This window comes from Esox lucius, chromosome 20 (assembly GCF_011004845.1).
Source record: "Esox lucius isolate fEsoLuc1 chromosome 20, fEsoLuc1.pri, whole genome shotgun sequence".
Taxonomy (NCBI): domain Eukaryota; kingdom Metazoa; phylum Chordata; class Actinopteri; order Esociformes; family Esocidae; genus Esox; species Esox lucius.
In genome coordinates, this window is record NC_047588.1 from 23,439,646 (window position 1) to 23,460,378 (window position 20,733).

Consider the following 20,733-nt stretch of genomic DNA (forward strand, 5'->3'; position numbering starts at 1 on the left):
TCTTACCTCAGGCGGGGGTTCGTTTCCAGCTTCCCGGAGCAGCCATTATCAGTATTCCCTCTCTCCTCCGTCCTAACCTCCACCACAGGTACCGGGCAGAATTAAAACCGGTAAACCACCCCCCCCCCAGACTTCCACCCCCTTTGACGGGTGAAATGTCCAAATAACGCGGGGTAGTGTCGTTTTGCCAATAAATTCCTGTCAAAACCAGTGTCTTCAGTGAGGTTAGTCTCCAAAGCGCAGTCCAGCACTAGCGCACGATCAAGTCAGGGGTTCGGCGCTGTCCGCCCCGCGCAGTGCAAGCTAGCTAATTTAAGAGGCTCACAGGTAACATATGTGGTACCACTTGGGGTAGCATTGAAATGGGTAGATTGTCACCAAACGACACGTACTTATTTTCTCACTGTTGATTTTCGTACCTTCTTTTAACTCTTCACGCATCCCTGAACTAGCAAATTGGCAAACATTGGGTTTATCGCAGATAAGTCTTGAAGGCTAACGTAACCGTAGCTAACGTTAGCTGGTGGCTAACGAACTAGCCTATATAATGTGTTAGCTATCGCAGTAGTACTAATATAGCAAGCTAACTATTTTGTCGCTTTTGGTGAAAGGGGGTGGGGTGCGAGGGGTTTTTAAATAAAAAATAAACGTTTAAAATAAAATTGGGGTATTTCCGTTGCACCGCTATAACTAGCGATGTGCATTCGCAAGGGACCCCCCCTCTCTGCCCGTTATTCTCTATCCCACCACACGAAAAGCGCGCACCTGACACGAAGCTCGTACCCAGTTATTTTAGTTGAATGTCCCCACAAAATGGCCGCCAAAACAAACCTGCGACAGACGGTAGTCATTTGGTCAAACTATTTTTTATTGGTAGAGAGGCTTTACATTATTGTACAGCCTCTTTATAATTGCATTTATTCTACAACGTGTATCAGTATTAAAACCGTTGTAATTATGCTTTAGGTAAGTTATCAAAAGTAGCCAGCATTGGCCGAGGTAGCTAACATTGCAGTTGTTAGCTTAACTAGATAGCTAGCAGGCTCTTGCCGGTGCCTCAAAAACAGCAAATCCGAACTTTTGCACCGTATCCAACTTTATCTAAATTAATACATTAACATTCACTGACATGCTTTATTACATTCAAGTTTTAATGTATATGTTTGCAAAACACTGGCACAGAGTCAATGCATGGAGGAAGGCTGACACCCAGCAGATGTTTGTCCAACCACTTATCTATTCATAATTATTTGTAGAAGCCATGGATTGTAACGAGAAACCTACGATTCTGAAAAGATTACTAAAAAGCAAGTTAAGAGATTGTGAAAATGACTCATTCACGCCTGGAAAGAGCGCACTACAGGCACATAATTACCCAGAATGCTCAGCGGTGTCCTATTGACAACGTACGGGCAGCAATTTGATGGATGACATCTCCCAAAAAGCTAAATTATTTGATAATAAATGTTAACCTGGGTAACTTAACCATTGTATTGGCGGTAGTCCGACGTGATCCCATTATGTGGTTATAACTACACTGGGGCAGGTTTATGAGAATACAGAAGGGTCACAATAATAAATTGAAGGGGTTAAATTATTCTTTTTTACTGTACTATTAACATAAACACGCCACTAATAACCAGGCATTTTCTGTCAATGTTTTAAGGTAATTTTTCAAATATGTTTTTCTACAAAACTGTTGCGAGTGCCTATCTCCAACTGACATTTACCCGTCGGTCAGTCTATCAGTGTGCATAGAGTTAGTCTCCTCATACTCACTTTAAATACTCGCTGTATTATTCCCAAAATTTAAACCACACTGGACCAGCTAATATTATTCCGGTATCGTTTTGTAAGGGAAAAGGAGTAGACAAGTTTAAATACAGTCTTGAAAACGTCCGCCCCATTAACATGATTGTACGCGAGCAGTAGATCGTTGGGCATTCCGAATATTTTTTGTAATCCGGCGCTTTCATTTGAAAGAGCAGTTTCATTTGGCTCCCGAACAGTTCTTCGTTTAAAATGCTTGAAAACCCCAGAACGATGAAATGTGCCAATCTGTAATGAAAAGCAGAAAAGTGAAGTAGCCTATGTTAGAGAATTGCACGTTCAAATAGGTTACATCTTACCGGTCAAATATATTAGATCGCCTTCACCCACTATTTATGGTTTCTGTAGTGCTGATAGGCAATCTTTAGTGAATCATTTGTAGCATATATGTAATGTTTTCAGTTTTTAAAAAACGTATGGGACTCAGGGAGCCAAATTAAGGAATGATTCACCAAATGCGATTCGGTTCCCAACATTTGCCAAAAAGAGCCGTTCATTCGTTAACGATCCATCACTAGTGAAGTGCAACCGCAGCTTTCTGAAACGTGTAAGGGTTGCATCGAAAAAAGTTAATTGCTTGAAGCTTTTAAATAGTGCACAATAGTGCCATCTACCGGTCAGAAAAAACTATCACGTGTTTAATATTTATGTAGACGCCTTTCCCTAATATTGAAAAGACTTCGAGGCGCTTGGTTAGCCGTGCACTTTGATAAGAGGAATACCCTTGCTTGTTCATATCCCAAGTTCTCTTTGCCTTTCCAGTTTGCATTTTTTAAACTCTCCATCTGTTAAAATGTTTTGGATGATAAAGGCAAGAGAGAATGTGCGAACAAACAAATTAGTTGAACAATACGTGTTGTTGCAGTGTTTCAAATGAAAACGTATTCTAAACACATCTCGATCTCGTCCTACTACTGGTTACTACTTAAGTAGTAGGCTACACTAACTGCTACGCCACCAGTTTAGTATAAAGAGTTGAACACTTGTACCTAAAATGGGAAATACGGAGTCCAATAGAGGCCGGTGTTTGAAAGTAACCAGACATGCTCATAGCATCTGAGAACTTGGGAAGTCTGCATTTTACAACTAAGCTTTAGAACAGCGCGTGAAGCTTCGGACGTCTGTAGTCTATGGATGAATTTTAGGGACTTTATTAAATAAATATATACACCATGAAATTATTAAATATAAAGGGAAATATATCATTTAAATGATGAATAAAACAATATATGTAATGGTGTATTTCTACATTTAACGATTTATTTCATATTTCGCGATATATTCATTTCATGCTTTCAGTCGTTGTGAAATCTGTCATTACTGATCTGTCACTTTCACCCATCAAATTTGGAAGCGCAGGCTCTACCGAATACTGCTTTTTGTTTGGTGAATCGACTTCATTGCCAGGGTTGCCATGTCCGCTTATTATAAGCGACTTTGGACTTCTTTCAGAAAGTTAATGGATATATTGTCTTTCGTGAGTTGCGTTTTTGGGGGTTTGTTTATTGTTTTGACCAAATAAAAGCTTTTACGTCCCTATGTACTGTATAGGCCTGTTTCTGTATCTATCGGGCTACTGCCGGCTACATGCTGTGATTGTTTCCCCTCCTCAAGTTAGTTCTGGTTGTAGAGGTGCGTTCAATCAATTCACTTTTGTTTGCAAATAACATCAAATTCATTTCCGTTAGCTTTTGTATTCGCCATCAATGTGTTCACAAACATTATGGAAATATAGTATAGCGCTCTCTCCGTTAGCTACAAAAAGGTCATGCAGTTAGGGCATCATAGTGCATAATGCCACAATGTGTATTAATCAGACCGGCGGAACGTTTTCAGCTCTTAACAAGTTCCCGTCTCTGTTTTGGGGGACAACAAGCGATACTGGCCATAGACATTGAAGTAAAATTTTACAAACAACACTAATGGAGAACCACCAGAATTAAGTAAGTTTATAATTGACCCACAATACCAGTGGGGAACCTCAGAGAGGGCCTAAGGATACAAATCTATATATATATGCACATTTTTTGTCTAAATTGTAATGATCCCCTATTGAATTTCTTCCATCTGTGTTGGAAAGAGTTAATATCCAATAGAACTATATTTTTTCTTTGGTAGCATCTTGGTAGAAATTATCTAACTGTGCTCAATGCTCATTGGCTAAGCCTTCATGCTTTGAAAAGAAGGCACCAGCCAATTTCATTGACTTCAAAAAGAGCAGCATTTTGGAATTACAGTAGAATCAGCCAATCACAACTTGTCTTGTAATAGGTGGGACAGTTGTATGAGGCCTCAAGGCCCTCTAGAGGGCCTAAGTAATACATCATAGTTTTCTGATGCTTGAGCCCAGCTAGCTGACTAGCTTTTTGCAGTGAGTGAAAGTAAGGATGGTGATGGGCTTGTCTGTCAGCCTGCTTTTTGTTGCTGTATCATTCATATTATTTTGAATACAATGTATAAAATATTATTTCAACTTTAGATCACTGGTTTTGTGGTAAAAACAAAGGTAATGATGTTGCAAGAGAAAGTACTGTGTACATGACATTTCTTGTGTGCTCGACAACAAATACAACACAACTTTTTTCTCTCTGACAGCATATAGTGTCCATGGTCTTGAAACAATGTGAGTAGTTGTATGGTTGAATTTATTCTGTCACTATTTGAGTGACTGTTTTGGCAAATGTTTCTTCGAAACAAAAAACTTATTTTTCTTCTAACATGGTTCCTGCTATCGATATTTGCAACAGTTTGCAGCATGTGAGCCACAACCGAGGCATGGCTGAGGATCATTTGACTCTTTCATCATAGAATTGCTTCTACATAGGTCTGCAAAAGAATGTAATGCTCTGTATACACAGGCATCTCAGTTTTCTATCTATAATATATGTCAGATCATTTTCCACTAAGGGTCCACCTCCAACAGTCATGGTTCACCACCTCAAAATATGTCCACTATGCCTGCCATAGAACACGTAAGATACATAGAAATGATTAATTGTTAATCAGACATAGCATAACTTAAGTGAGCTCTTAACTGATACAAAATGTATTCCACAAACAAGTGTGTAGAGACGCAAGTTCCCATAGCTTCCTGGTATTGTCTTCCCTTCTGTTGTTGGAGGTGGGGGATGCAACAGCTTGTGTCAGTGCCCACAGGAGTGGTGTGTGTGTGGTAGGTCGATAAAAGAGAACAGACACAAAGGTAGCGGATTACCCCTGGGGAAGGTTTAGTTGACAATTATCAGTTATACATACATAAAAATGGCAGCACTAACAAGGGGAGAGAAGGGCCGAATGAAGGGTGTCAAATCAAAGAAATGAAACCAAAAGAGCCCTACTCTTCCCCTGCCCCTTACCTGCCTAACACGCTCTAGCCTACCATCAAACCTACCTGCTACATAAACCAAGGGTGACACTCGCTCATATCTAACCTAGGGTGTTTAACAGTGGTCATCTACGGGCGTATTTAAACCCCAGGGTGTCATACCTGACCCTTCTCCAAAGGGTTGGACATACACGAGTAGCATGGAGGACAGAGTGTGGTGACAGGACAAATACAGGTTACAAAAGAAACTGAAATAGCGTTGGTCTCATCTCTCGAGCAAACAGCAAGTGTCCTCATTAAATAGGGTGCGCAGCAAATCACCAGCAGGTGCGGCCGCTTCAGAGGTCTGGTAGCTCCGCCCATCTCATCACCACAACCGCTGGCACCTGCAAACAAACACTCACCACACAAACAGCCACTCAGGCACCCACACAACACAGAACAAACAACATGGAATGTAACACCTTGGTATGGCTGGAACCATCCTTCTATCAGGATCTTTTTTAAGACATGGCAGGGGAACAAATTAGACATCAGGGTTTTTTGTTTTATTGTTTGGCATAACAAGTAGTATTAATTTAAGCCAGATGGTTTGTCTTGTTTACACTGTTGTAGTCTACATGGGATGCAGGGTTGGTTTTCCCCCCAAAAAAGGGGCGGGGAGATGAGCCTACTCTGGATGACGTATTACCGGTCTAACATATCAGCTGTTGCTGTGGTTAAAATATTCATTTCTTTATAGACATTTGGAAGTAAAAACAACCCTATAATATGGGCTCGATTAAATCTGTAAGGTAGAATACGTTCTGCGTTTTAAATATATTGCTAATTTATTTAACACCTTTTAATATTTCCACTTTTATTGGATCAGTTGCAGAGCTGATCACCAGACTGTTAATCGCTAATTAACGAAGTTAACATTTCTGTTAATTATTTAATGTTTAACTTAACTGTGAAAATTATTATCAGACTAATTAACTTCTGTTACATTTAACTTCCATTAACTCAAGTCTGCTGACCCAAAAACATAATAAAAATACTTTAAAAACCCTTTAGAGTCTAAGCCAATTTTTTGCTTCAGTCCAGAGTGGGGAATGAAATCAAATGCAATGCTTGTTGTGGTAAATATCTAAATACTATTTTCAAAGTCAAAAATGTTTTTCTCTGCAGTAAGATTGCGCGCTAGTTTCAAGGCTTCAGTATGATGGTCAAGAGAGAGAAAAAAAACACTCAGGAACCCTTATTACTCGTGTGTTGTACACATCATTTGTGATTGGCCAACAAAGAATCTCCAGTCTCTGTGAAATAGACTGGTAATTCTATGTTATGCTGAGACAAGACCTTCCAAACATGTTGTGAATTCAACATCACTTTACGTTGCCTCGCCTTGATGGAAAAGGATGACCTAAGTGAGACCAAAGGCTTTTTATTCTGCATTTGGAATGGCAAGGTTCATGTTTTTCCCCCAAAGGCTGGGGGATTTTGCTTGAGGGAGGGTCAACCATTTATATTTTCAGGGGACTTTATCCTCTGGATACCCCATGGCAGGGCTTGACATTGGCATTTGGCTGTGGCGTGTAACACAGTCACTCTTACTAGTCACTTTGGCGGGTGGCATTCTATACTATATCTATACACAGGGTTTTTCATGAATTCAAAGCTCAAAGGCAACAGCCTTCCCAAAATCTCGCACCGCCTCTGTGTGTTGGCATGGTAAAACCTGATTTTGCACTTATATACAAAATACCATCGAAACACTGCAGCTGAAATGACGGTAAGAGGAAACTTTTTCCATATTGAGGGTTGCTAGGTGGGATACGTTTCCTACACAATTGGAGTATTTTCCATGGGCTTGGGCAGGTCTGCAGCAGAATGCAGTTTATGGTCAATAAAATCTGGCAACCTTGCATGCAAGACCACACGGGTCCAGACATCAGCGAGATGAGTAATGTCGGAAAAACAGGTAGATCCTAGTTCTTTTACACCCAAGCATATACCATTAAAACTTAATAACCTCAAACTACATCTAATCCACATATACATATATATTTATTTATTTTGTATTTGTTTTACTTTTCAGGTGGATTTTAGTAGCCTAAAATGACAGATTTTTATTTAAAGTGAGATTGTGAGACAAACGAAGATGACTGGTGAAAAGACCATCAGATTAGGGTATGTACTATCACCAAAAACCTTAGGCTATATATGCAATATAGAGTAAAAAATATACATAATTAACATATTTAAGTTACTAACAATATAAATATATGAACGTGAAGACGCTGGATCAGTGACAGCAGCAGAGCCTAGTAGAGCTGAATGAAGTCGAAGGAGATTAACGATGTAGCAAGGATGAGGAAAAAACTTGACAAGCCTTCATTTTTTATGTAAGTCTATATTAACAAGAAGATAGCATAACAAAAATAGACAATATTGACTGCGATTAATTATAAAGCTGATGGGTGATTTCATATTTCTTTTTAAATAACATGTTAATAGATCTAGGTTATGTTAAGAATAAATATATTGCTTGCATATTTTGGTCATGTTTTGGGAGGACATTGTAGAATGCATTAGCTGCTCAAGTGGACAACAGGTGAGATTTGACATTATAATAGTATTTTTTTCAAGTGTGTAGCCACATTATATAAAGTATTTCACAGAGAGGTGTCTGATAGAGTGGGGTACCACCTTTGCCTAATAGTGACTGAACCAGTGAACAAGACAGGCTAAGATGTAGCACACCATAGTCACATTTTATAAAATAAAATGTAATTCCCCTAATGAAAATGCTAAGTGGCTAGTAACTTGCCACAGTGGCAGGTGAGCAAAAAAGTCAAGCGCTGACCCCATGTCATAAATAACAATCCCTAATCTAAAGACAAAAGTAAAGACTTTAAAAGTCTGCATTTGTCAGTTTTCCAATTGGGCCATTAAAAGCCATTGCAGATTTGTTGGCAGATTGCATCTACAACACAGGATGGCAGAGGCTTTTTGATGTGTTGTCCCAGAACCCGGCAGGCCCAGTGGATATTGGAAACACCTGCGGGCAAGGGAATGTGAGGCATTGTTTGTAATCACCAATGTCTGAGAGACTTTGCAAGACATGTAATGCAATGAAAATAATTACTTGTTTGCAATTCCCAGCATAAGAGAGTTGAAACAAGATGGCTGAGAAAGGTGGATGCAGGGTCAAATAGAAAAAAAAAATATCATCCAATCGAACCTCTGCAAGTCTCCATGTAGCAAATCATTGGTGTGGAAGATTAATTATGTATAATATATAAATTCCATATTAATGAAGCATGCCTCAAAAGTATACAAAATGGCTATTATTCCCCACAAACGTTGCTTCTGATCAGGACAGTGACATTTTGAAATGTACCTATTTTCCAGAACATTCCAGATAGAATGTTTGGAGTGTGCCGAGTAAACACAGAGTAACTTCTAGAACTCTCCAGTAATATAAATATTAGTATAAAGATGGCTGCGCGTGTGCATCTCTTGACTCATCGTCTACCCAGTTTTTGCAATTTAGCAGTCATTTACTTAATATTTCTTAGCTTACTCACTCAGTACACCCTAGCATACATTAGATACAGCCAACAAGAACTAGACATCAGAGCACAATGCACTGGAAGAGTTTTTGACAGCTTTCACCCTCCGCCAGAGATTGTAAAATGCTCCAGGAGACACTATTCACATTGCCAACTAGTGGTGCCGAGGCGGTGGCGGCCTTCACTACCTAGCCTTTTCCTTGCGAACATACAACGGAGAATCATCTCACAAATGGATTATGGATTGCAGCATCATGATTTTCACAGAAACGTGGCTTAACAACAACATACCCGACAATGTAATTGAGCTGGATAGCCGTGATATCTTCAGAGCAGATAGGATTGAAATGGACTGCTGTAAGATAAGAGGTGGTGGTCTGTGCATTTATGTAAACAAAACATGGTGTACCAACTCTAACATAACCGGGAGTCATTGCTCAACCAATCTGGAATACCTGACGATTAGATGCAGGCCTTTTTACTTGCCTCAGGAGTTTACATCTATTGTTGTAATGGCAGTCTACATACCCATGGATGCAATTGCTAAGCCAGCAATGAAAGAACTACAGACTGCCATTAGCAAATAGCAGACAGAAGACCCAGATGATGTTTTGGTGATTGCTGGGGACTTCAATCTTTCTAATCTTAACAGTTTTTCCCAAATTCCACAAAAATGTCTCCTGCCCCACCAGAGGAGACATTACACTAGACCATGAGTACACAAACATTCCAGAGGCTTACAAAGCCATTCCCCTCCCTCAATCTGACCATCTCTCACTATTCCTACTACCAAAGTAATACCAAAGTACCAAAGTAATTACCCCTCATTAATAGTGTGAAGCCATCAGTGAGGTCAGTCAGTGTGGCCAGAGGGGTCAGACTCACTTCTACAGCACCAGTTTCAACACACAGACTGGAGTCTGTTTGCCACTCAAGCCACCTTTGACTCCTATATGGACATTGAAACATATGCTTCCTCCATTCTGGCTTATATCTGCACCAACAATGTCACCACCCAAAAACTAATAAAGACCTTCCCCAACTACAAGCCGTGGATGAACAGAGATGTCCGACAACTGATAAAGGCACGAGACACTGCTATTAGATCCAGCGATGCAGAGGCCTACAGCTCATCCAGGGCCAACCTGAAAAGGGGCATAAAGATGGCTAAAAATGACCTCAGACTGCGGTTTGAGAAGCATTTCAACAACTCCGAAACCCGACGTACTCAATATGCCACTAGCCCAGGCGGTTGTCCCAACGATGCTTCAAGACAACAACCATTGTGCCAGTGGTGAAGCAGTCGGCCGTGTCTAGCCAGAATGACTTCCGTCCGGTTGCACTCACACCCACAATCATAAAGTGCTTTGAAAGACTAGTTCTGGCCCCACCTCAAGTGCCTCCCCCAACACTGGACCCCTACCAGATTGCCTACCGGTCGAACAGGTCTACAGAGGACGCCATCTCCACAGCTCTACACACTGCCCTGACTCACCTGGACAAAAACAACACCTGTGTGAGAATGCTATTTATAGACTTCAGCTCAGCATTCAACACAGTCATTCCTGCTAGGCTGGTCAAAAAACTCCATGAACTGGGGATCAGCCCCTCTCTCTGCAGCTGGACTCTGGACTTCCAACAGACCCCAGTCTGACAGGTTAGACAACTTCACCTCCTCCATCCTGAACACTGGTGTACCACCAGGCTGTATGCTGAGACCCTCTCCTGTACTCCCTCTTCACCCATGACTGCGTTCCTATACACTCCTATATGTTCCAACACCATCATCAAGTTTGCAGATGACACCATGGTGGTAGGCCTGACTAGTCAGCCTACAGGAAAGAGGTAATGTGCCTGGTGGCATGGTGCGCTGACAAAACCTGGCCCTCATTGCAAAGAAAACCAAGGAACTAATTTTGGATTGCAGGAAATCTAAAAGTTGCAGCCACGCCCCAGTCCTCATCGAGGTGGAGTGTGTATCCAGCTTAAAATTTCTGGGTGTCTACATCTGAGGACCTCTCCTGGACCCTCACCACCTCAGCGCTGGCCAAAAAAGGCACAGCAGCACCTGTACTTTTTGAGGAGGCTGAAGAAAACCTGTCCGTCCTCCAAGATCCTCATGAACTTTTACTGCTGCACAATCAAGAACATTCTGACAAACTGCGCCACAGTCCGGTTTAGCAGCTGCTCCATAGCTGACCATAAGGCCCTGCAATGGGTGGTGCCCAGCTTCCTGCCAATGCACACCTCTAATGCAAACAGTGTCTGCGTAGGGTGCGTGGGATCATCAAGGACCATTCACACCCATGCCAAACTGTTCGCCCTCTTTCCATCAGGCAGGAGGTACAGGTCTCTTCAGTCCCGCACCAGCAGGCTTAGTAAGTTTCTTTCCATCCACTGAAACCCTGCTGAACTCTGTGACCCATCACTTACCCTACACCCCCACCTCTCAAGGACCATGTTTCACTACTCCCCTGTACTACTCTGACACTGCCTGCCTTGCAAAGCCTGATAATGGAAGTTCAGTGGTTACATGTATGTCTACCTCAGGAACCTCACTGCTGCCATCTCTGCATTTCAATTGCACATGCACCTTGTACATTCAATTTGCCTTTTTTGCACATTTAGAATTGCCATAGCATTTTATTTCTTTTTTTAAATGTTTGTATATAGTAACTTGGAATTCATAATTTGGCAAGTCTCTGGCTTCAGGTTCATGTTGTGCATAGTGCATTTCTTATCATTGCTGTAAGCTACTTTGCACATCTACACATTCCACTGGCAGGGGCGATTGGTCATTAAGGGCAGGTGGGGCACAGTCCATCAACCAAGTCAACCAGAAAGACCATCAACCAAATTGTTATTTTTATTTCTCAAAGATTACTTCCCATAATTTATAATCTATGAATATAGCATCTTCCAAAATTGCATATCATTTGTGTTAGGATTTTATTTCATGTTAATTGGTCCTTGCATTGCTGCTTCAGACTGCATTCTCTCGATTCGTGTTCGTAGTAGTAGGCCATACACTAAACATGAATGTGGGGCTAGCCCCTCTCTCACAATGTAATGTACATGGAAAAATATTAAAATATAAAAAAAATATTAACTTGTTCCCACTGAGATATGTTGATAACGCCAGCTAAATTCAGGGCAGCAATTTGATTCACAGCTGTAGCAACGCGACTGCAGTTGGCCGCTTTTGAAAACCACGGGGTAGTAATTCTGCTGAACAACGGTGTGTAATGACAGAAACCAGAAAACATTCGGCAGACCAATCAGAACTCGGTATGTCAGCATGTCCGACCCCCTCTTTATCTCAACCAATCATGTCTAGGAGGAAAGGTCCTGTATTTTCCTGCTTAAACAAGGGTTTGCGTTTTATATTTTATTTGCATTTACATTTTGCATACTAGTTTATTAAGTCACATTAAAGTTCACATGATCAAGAAAGCATTTCTGCAAAAAAGACAATGTCCCAGAACATGTTTTTCTTCTTACAAACGGCTCTCCTGAAAAGTTGTGACATACGACATAAGCAGTTTCCTGAATCCTGTCATATTTTATCATCCTGCCTTTGTGGTGCTGGTCCGTGCATTGCTCAGATTTTTGGTATGGATCGATTTATAATAGTGATGGTGACAAGACAGAGGCGGAGCTTAGCTTTCTTTCCCTCTGGTGCGCAACTTGGTTGCTAGATTTAATACTCCTAAAATGTTACCTATTGTTATTTTGGCATGGTTGAATGTTTAGTGAGGTCACAAACAGTTAACATTGTATGGCGATTTTTATCCCCATACAAGTCTCAAATCCCAAACGCTTTGAGGGATTAGTTTCAGGATCAATAACAAAACAAAAAATCCACAGTAAAATTGTCTAATCTTGATACAATCTACAGATACAAGTGCGTAGTTGACAATTAAAACTTCCAAAATGTTACCTATTCATATTTTGGCATGGTTGCATGTTTAAGTGCAGTCACAAATAGTCAACATTGTATGGTGATTTTCATAAGAATTGTATAGGTTTTTGGCCATATTTTGTTTGGAAAAAGATAGCGCTAAGACACTTCACATGCTACTTCAGACTTAGCCCCCAGTTGACATTTTCAAAGCACTCAACTGCCAATCTTTCATATTTTAAACAGAGGTCAGGTGTCGTTCCATAAAGATGAATTGAACGCTTTGAAGGTTAATTTGCAGGATCAATACCAAAATATTCCACTTCTTACATCCTATAGATTGAAATGTGTAGTTGACAATTACAAATTTCCAGAATGTGACCTATTGTTATTTTGGCATGGTTGCATGTTGAGTACGGTCACAAGGAGTCAACATTGTAGATCGGTTTGGTAAAAATTTAATGACATTTTGGCCATATCTTGAGCTTGGGAAAAGCTACAGCTTCGCCATCTCACCCATTTTGTCCGACATAGCCCCCGTTGACATATTCAAACATCAAACCCATATCAGAGAAAACAGTAGAGGTTTAGCTCAAATCCCCAAATAAATGACAATATAAAACTGCAAGGAACTAACACAAGAGCTCTAAGGAACAGCCTGGCAAAGTAAAAAATGACAGCATCAGGTTGTCAAAATGTTATCCACCTTTGCAAAGTCTTCAGACATCAGATGGATGCATGATCATGCAATCTACCAAGATTGCAACATTTTATAGATTTAACACAAAAAAAATACAGTAATAGCCATGCATCAAGATAAAAAAAAAATATATTGAATTATTTATTGGAGAGAAAAAAAGATGGTCACCCAGAGGCCCTACAATACATCAAGAGATAGGGTGAGAGGAGTGCAATTACACAAGGAGGATTCTCTCACTCCCTCCCTCTGTATGTGTACTACAACACCTGGTAGAAGCAAGCCGCTCTGTCATTAAGTGTTTTGTAGAGCCATGCTGTTTGTTGAGGTGTTAAACATCAGTAGCAAGAGAGTATTGTAGTTTTACTGGTACGTATCCTGTCTTTTGAAATGGTTGGTGCCTGACCAATTTGACATAAAAACACCACTGCCTTTATGGTGTTTCTAATTAAAACATAGAGTGTATGTGATTGTATCTTATTTATTCCAACACAAGACATGGCCAGAGAAAATGTTTTCATGAAACATGTCATACAACAGGTCACCAACGTATGACTGAATTAAAATATATATATACACTCAATACTCAAACATCTTTGAAGATACACCAACACTTCTCAAAAGCCAACAGTTTATACCAGATGCAGCCTTCAGACAAATGTTTTAAATCTTCAAGTTTGGTCTGCATTCTGGGCCAGTTCACTTCTTACTCTTAGGGGCAGGTCTGTAAGAAAGTATGCACATTACAGATAAGGTTACACCCTTCAGATTGTATTAATTATTTTGATGCTAACTGAATTTAAGCAAAAAAATTCAGTCAGCCATGTCAAACAATGTGAAAATGTCCTTACCTGTAGATTCCTACAACAATGGCGTGATCCCTCTCATAAGGCTCCAGTGTCAACTGCTCCTGGGGCTTCATGTTTTCTGAGCCCATCTTCTTCACCTCTGCAGCAAACACAGCCTCTGGTGCTGCAGTTGAATCAATGCAGTTTGCCTAAAGGAGACAAGGCAAATCTACTTCAATCTCTGCACTAGAATTACAGGCAGATATGTTGCATTCATGACAACGTGGGAAATTACAAGTAAAAAACCAATGGGATGCATACAAGGGTCAAACTTGAGTAATACAGAGACTAATTGCTAACAATATATAAACCATAAACAAAAAGGTTTGTTTAGATAAAGTAGCAGTCTATGAAAGATAAAGTAAGCATTCATAGACTGCTTACCTTCTCTTTAAATATGGTTGCTGAAAAAGCAATTAAGTCAGAGGTCTCAAACCGGTTCCACAGAGGGCAGAGTGTCTGCAGGTTTTCGCTCTCACCTTGTACTTAACTGACTAATTAGGTCACTAATTGGTTCATTTCTACCCCCACCTGGTTGTTTAGGTCTGAACTGGGAACCAATTTAAAGGAAAACCCAAAAACCTGCAGACACATTGCCCTCCGTGGAACCGGTTTGAGACCTCTGAATTACGTAATTTCCTTTCATTAGCCATTTAGCACTCATCCAGGCTGCCTTACAGGAGCAATTAGTATCAACTGTCTTACCCAGTTTACAGTGCTTGCTCTAGGATACAATCAAGCAAACCTTTCATTTACTGGTCAGATGCTCTAACTGCGAAGCCAGTTAAAGCATGTTGCTAGTGGCATTGGACCTTGCACCCCACTGGTGGTTTGCCTCAGAAGCTAAGCTAGGATGGTACCCTGGATAAGAGACTAAATCCCAATGCTCCAAGATCATGAAGGGGACACTGCTCTGCATAAGGGGCCATCTATCAGATGGGATGTTAAACAGGCGTTGACTATGGCCACTGAACATTTCAGTGCACTGACTTTCGAAGTAGGGGTGTGTCGTGGCCAAATTTCCAATCTGGCCATTATACCAAAATGGCTAACTAATCATCCCAAGCTTCCAATTAGCTTATTTACCCCATTATTTCCCAGGGCGTTGCTCTAAATTAGGATTTGTTCATAGTCAATTTACCTGGAAAACCTAATAAGGAGACTTGAAGCAAACTGATGTCACTGTATGGAAAGTACAAACAAGGGCAATAGGGCATGTTTCCTACAATTAAACAACCAATGTCTTGTCCAATGTCGTGACAAATTTGGTTAAAAAATTTGATAACAGCAACCCAGGTTGCTCCTCAGAGTATCCACACTGCTTTCAAATGCCAAAACAATGTTGCACCATTAAAAGGAGCATTAACACAGAATACCACACCTACTCAGTCTCAATTACCTTAATTGAGATGACAAAGTGCCCTCCGTTCTTGAGGAAATTGTGAGCATTGAGAGCAACAATTCTGGTCTGATCGGGCTGGGCCACATCAGCAAAGATTACATCTACCATGCCTGCAAGAAGGCACAGTCAGAGTTAAGCATTTAAGCATACATTATTAGCTTGAATATTTCTATGCAAGTATTATAAACAAGACGAACCAACAAGCATGCGGTATTTGTGTGGATGCCGAGCGTCCTCAATGATGGGAATTATGTTGGTTCTCTTTTTTGCAACGTTGAGGAGATCACGTCCTGACCGGTGAGAGAACTCCACAGCATACACAAGACCCTCCTGCAACAGAAAAGTATATAATTACATATACCGGGGTAAAAATCGTTAAGGAGCGCACTGTAACCCAATAACAATTCTGAATAGATTACTTAATACACTCACAGGTCCAACAATGTCAGACACGTGGGACACCGTTGTCCCTGACGCAGCTCCCAGGTACATGACCTTAGCACCAGGTTTGATGTGGATCTGGTCAACACCACCCAATATGGCTGCTGCCAGCTTTGACCGGAAAGGGTTCCATGCTCTGTACTCAATCTTTGTTTCTCCTTCTTCAACGTTCATCCTTTTTTCTCCATAAACAGACTCTCCAACCACCATATTCTTTGTCACCAAGGCATCTTCCTTGCCCCGGCAGATAAACACTCCTTTCATTGGAAAGATTAAAAGAATTACACAACTCTCCAAAAATCTTTGGATGGCTAGTTTAAGAAAGGGTCTGTATGTATTAAACAATACAAACAGTGCAACTACAGGCCTCTGCTGGAGGCAGCGTGTATTGCTTTGTTGCCCAAATTGTCTACTCACCTTCATGTCTATGAGGCTCCACTGTGACTTTCCTGCCTGCCCCAAAGCCTCCACGCCCCCCTCTACCCCTGGGGGTGCCACGGCCACCACCACGGCCTCTGAAGCCACCCTCACCACTTGGAGACCTAAATCCACCTCCTGTAAAAGGCAAATCATACATTGCTCCAATCAACCTCTTCCACAAAATCAAATCTGTTAGTTGCAAGACATTGGCTCCACTTCAATTTTTAAGTGGGACAACTGCGAATTTGTTAGTTTAGACACGCAATTTGGGCACAAACATGTATGGGAAATCTCTAGATGAGAAGTCCCATCTTGCAAAAAATAATCACTACATGACCAATTGCTGTTACCGACAGAAGCACAGCAATTGTCAATCAACATTTGGCCACAATAGGATTAGAGATTTGAGGGCCGACAGACAATACACTAGATATATCGTGATTCTATGTAAGAAAAGACAATAAGCTCATAACAGGCATGTTCTCTCAGGATTCCCTAATTACTCACACACTGTATGCACATGATGACCCTTTACTACTGTCTCTATGCATCTGTTTTGGAGCTCCAGCTAATGGAAAAGATGCAATACTTACTAAAACAAATGTTCTAACATCATAGCATTAGGTAGTTATTTTATGATCTGGAAATTAGGTGGTTACCAATGTGCAATGAATTATAGATCAGTTAAAGCTCTCTGCACTGAACTGATTGAGTGTGAAACTACAACAGCCCAGCCAGAGCCTTCTACAGTTTCACAGCACGTGATACAGGCGCTTGTCGGACATTTAAATTTGCAATATGCACTTACCTCTGCCTCTGAATCCTCCTCGTCCACCTCTATCTCCAAACCCTCCTCGTCCACCACCTCTGTCTCCAAAGCTCCCTCTTCCTCTGAAGCCTCCTCTCCCTCCTCGATCACCACCCCGAGGGCTGAATCCTTAAAGTAAAGATTAAGAAAAAAGGAGACTGTCGGTCTGTGTCCAGTACAATAAATAACTCAGGCATTTGGTCGATTTTTTTACTCAGTGTAGCTTCAGACGTTTATTTCACCAACTGTGACCATAAATTTACTTCTGGGACAAAGAACAACAACTTGGAAACAAAACGCGGCATGTTGGGACGCACACGTGGTGAGGCAAAGCAAAGAGCAACGTTACAGTATACCTAGCTAGTTATACAGTGTAAGGCAATGGAAAACTACTAAAACGACCACATTTAAAGACAAAAACGAGAATGTGTAATTTGTGATGTGCGAGTATTAAGTTACCTAGATAAGCTAACTAGCTATATTGTATGAGTGTGCGAGGAACACGTGTTTAGTTTGTGCCATGCGGACTATACCACCGCAGATACCGTAAAGTGAAAACACTAACAGCAGACAGTATAATCACATTAATATAAACAGCGAAATTAGTGAAAATTTGTTGACCACAAACTCTTCGCATTTGAAAGGGTATACTGTAAATGCACAGTTTATCCTATAACATTAGGTTGAAGTTGTATGATACAGAAATCAACATGGCGGCTGGTGCTGCTCGTTGCGCCAGGCCAGACCACGTAAACCACAACGAAAATATATTTTACTAAAATAAAACAATGTATCCCTGTTAAGATACTAAATAGTTTAAACAATTATTACCTGGTCTCATATTTGTTGGCTGTTTTCGGACTCCAAATCTGGAACAACTCACGCAAACTTGTCCAGGTTCTCTTGTTCGCCTCCAAATGAACTGAAAAGACCAATATAAGCTCGTGTCCTCACACCGTCATCAAACTCATCGTTCCCATGATACACCACGGTCCAGATAAATCCGATAGCATGTTGTATCCACTAGGTGGTGAGATAGGCATTCAGATCCAGTTCCGTTGACCCGCCTCCAAGCCCAAGCCCGAGTCGGCTAGAGCTTGTGGAGCTGTTGGAAATCCTGCTCAACGCTCTCCAAGCGAAGGTTACGCTCCGCTCCGCCGCATCACGTCTTTCGAATCCCTCCACTCAAAACATGTAAAGGAATTGCAAATCACATGCTTTGAAATATTAAGCGCTCAGCATTTAACTAGCGTATACATTGTGCATAATATCTGTAAAAAACAATTTACTTGGAATTAAATAACAATGTTATGCTAAATATCTGTCTATAGTTACTTGTAATTCAAAATTTGGCAAGTCTCTGGCTTCAGGTTCATGCTGTGCATAGTGCATTTCTTATCATTGCTGTAAGCTACTTTGCACATCTACACATTCCACTGGCAGGGGCGATTGGTCATTAGGGGCAGGTGGGGCACATTCCCATCTGTTGTCAACAGCAAGAACATCAACCAAATTGTTATTTTTATTTTTCAAAGATTACTTCCCATAATTTATAATCTATGAATATAGCATCTTCCTGAATTGCATATAATATAAAGGCCTGAATTGCATATAATATAAAGGCTTATAAAGGCCTTTATATGGTCTCTCAGTCTAGTTCTGTAGGCTACACAATCATGGGGAAGACTGCTGTCTTGACAGCTGTCCAAAAGACGACCATTGGCACCTTGCACAAGGAGGGCAAGACACAAAAGGTCATAGCTAAAGAGGCTGGCTGTTCACAGAGCTCTGTGTCCAAGCACATTAATAGAGAGGCGAAGGGAAGTAGAAGATGTGGTAGAAAAAAGTGTACAAGCAATAGGGATAACCGCACCCTGGAGAGGATTGTGAAACAAAACCCATTCAAAAATGTGGGGGAGATTCACAAAGAGTGGACTGCAGCTGGAGTCAGTGCTTCAATAACCACCATGCTCAGACATGCAAGACATGGGTTTCAGCTGTCGTATTCCTTGTGTCAAGCCACTCTTGAACAAGACACAGCATCAGAAGCGTCTCACCTGGGCTAAAGACAAAAAGGACTGGACTGCTGCTGAGTTATGTTCTCTGATGAAAGTAAATTTAGCATTTCCTTTGGAAATCAAGGGCCCAGAGTCTGGAGGAAGAGAGGAGTGGCACAGAATCCACATTGCTTGAAGTCCAGTGTAAAGTTTCCACAGTCAGTGATGGTTTGGGGTGCCATGTCATCTGCTGGTGTTGGTCCACTGAGTTTTCTAAGGTCAACGCAGCCGTCTACCAGGAAATTTTAGAGCACTTCTTGTTCCTGCTGCTGACCAACTTTATGGAGATGCAGATTTCATTTTCCAACAGGACTTGGCACCTGCACACAGTGCCAAAGCTACCAGTACCTGGTTTAAGGACCATGGTATCCCTGTTCTTAATTGGCCAGCAAACGCGCCTGACCTTAACGCCATAGAAAACCTTTGGGGTATTGTAAAGAGGAAGATGCGAAACGCCAGACCCAACAATGCAGAAGAGCTGAAGACCACTATCAGAGCAACCTGGGCTCTCATAACACCTGAGCAGTGCCACAGACTGATCGACTCCATGCCACACCGTATTTCTGCAGTAATTCAGGCAAAAGGAGCCCCAACTAAGTTTACATGCTCATACTTTTAATGTTCATAATTTTCAGTTGGCCAACATTTCTAAAAATCCTTTTTTTGTATTGGTCTTAAGAAATATTCAAATTTTCAGAGATATTGAATTTGGGATTTCCATTAGTTGTCAGTTATAATCATCACAATTAAATCAAATAAACATTTGAAATATATCAGTCTGTGTGTAATGAATGAATATAATATACAAGTTTCACTTTTTGAATGGAATTACTGAGATAAATCAACTTTTTGATGATATTCAAATTTTATGACCAGCACTTGTATATTAAGAATTAGTATTTGTTTGAAATTGTTACATTTTAGCACCTGTAGAAACTCAGTTCTCAAAACAAGTATTAATGTTCCCATAAAGAAAAAAAACAAATATGGATTGTATGAAGTATACATTTTAATGTGTACCATATCAACAGTTCATATTCATTAATAAATGTATATCTTCTGTATTACATTAACATGCTGTTGAATCTTTCATTTTGTCTGTATGGTGCTTACTAAAACGAATTTGCTTATTAAGGGCAATACAAGATCAACAAAAACAATTGATATGCATTGCAGTGTTACCAGTTGTTGATACATTTAATTCACAAATTATACATTTCATATTTTGACATTTGTGAATTAACCTACAGCATATTGATAGGCAGAAAATCAGGTAATATCCAATAAACATTTAATTACATGTAGCTATTACTTAATGCAGTTGGTTGTATTTAAAAAATATTGCATGGATCACAAAGCATCTCCCTAAAAATTGCTCCAAATCAGAGTGACCCAAAGCAAAAACAAATGTACTTTTATATCGGCTTGGCCCATGCTCTGACCAAAG

The 20,733-nt window shown here is 40.6% G+C and overlaps 2 protein-coding genes across 2 annotated transcripts in view; both read right to left on the minus strand.

Annotated features, from left to right (window-relative positions):
• The window catches only part of dyrk1b (dual-specificity tyrosine-(Y)-phosphorylation regulated kinase 1B), a 77,791-nt gene extending 77,055 nt beyond the window's left edge, over positions 1 to 736 (minus strand). The window contains exon 1 of the mRNA XM_010885092.5: positions 7 to 736. The gene's annotated coding sequence lies outside the window, so the exon portion shown is untranslated. The remainder of the gene's footprint in view (positions 1 to 6) is intronic.
• A 12,319-nt stretch (positions 737 to 13,055) lies between these two features.
• fbl (fibrillarin) lies at positions 13,056 to 18,204 on the minus strand. Its single transcript, XM_010885086.5, has 8 exons — positions 18,061 to 18,204; positions 17,230 to 17,358; positions 16,419 to 16,556; positions 15,993 to 16,258; positions 15,758 to 15,890; positions 15,558 to 15,670; positions 14,162 to 14,307; positions 13,056 to 14,034 (listed from the first exon to the last, which is right to left on the minus strand). The coding sequence occupies exons 1-8, from the start codon at positions 18,068 to 18,070 to the stop codon at positions 14,010 to 14,012; spliced, it is 960 nt and encodes a 319-aa protein (XP_010883388.1). The 5' UTR covers positions 18,071 to 18,204; the 3' UTR covers positions 13,056 to 14,009.
• Between the last annotated feature and the right edge of the window lie 2,529 nt (positions 18,205 to 20,733).

Excerpts from the sequence above, each read along its gene's own strand:
- fbl (XM_010885086.5), bottom strand. Across the intron at positions 16,557-17,229 it reads AGGAGGATTCAGAGGCAGAG|GAGGTGGATTTAGGTCTCCA; the intron begins GTAAGTGCATAT and ends TGCCTTTTACAG. Across the intron at positions 16,259-16,418 it reads GGAGCCTCATAGACATGAAG|GAGTGTTTATCTGCCGGGGC; the intron begins GTGAGTAGACAA and ends TTCCAATGAAAG.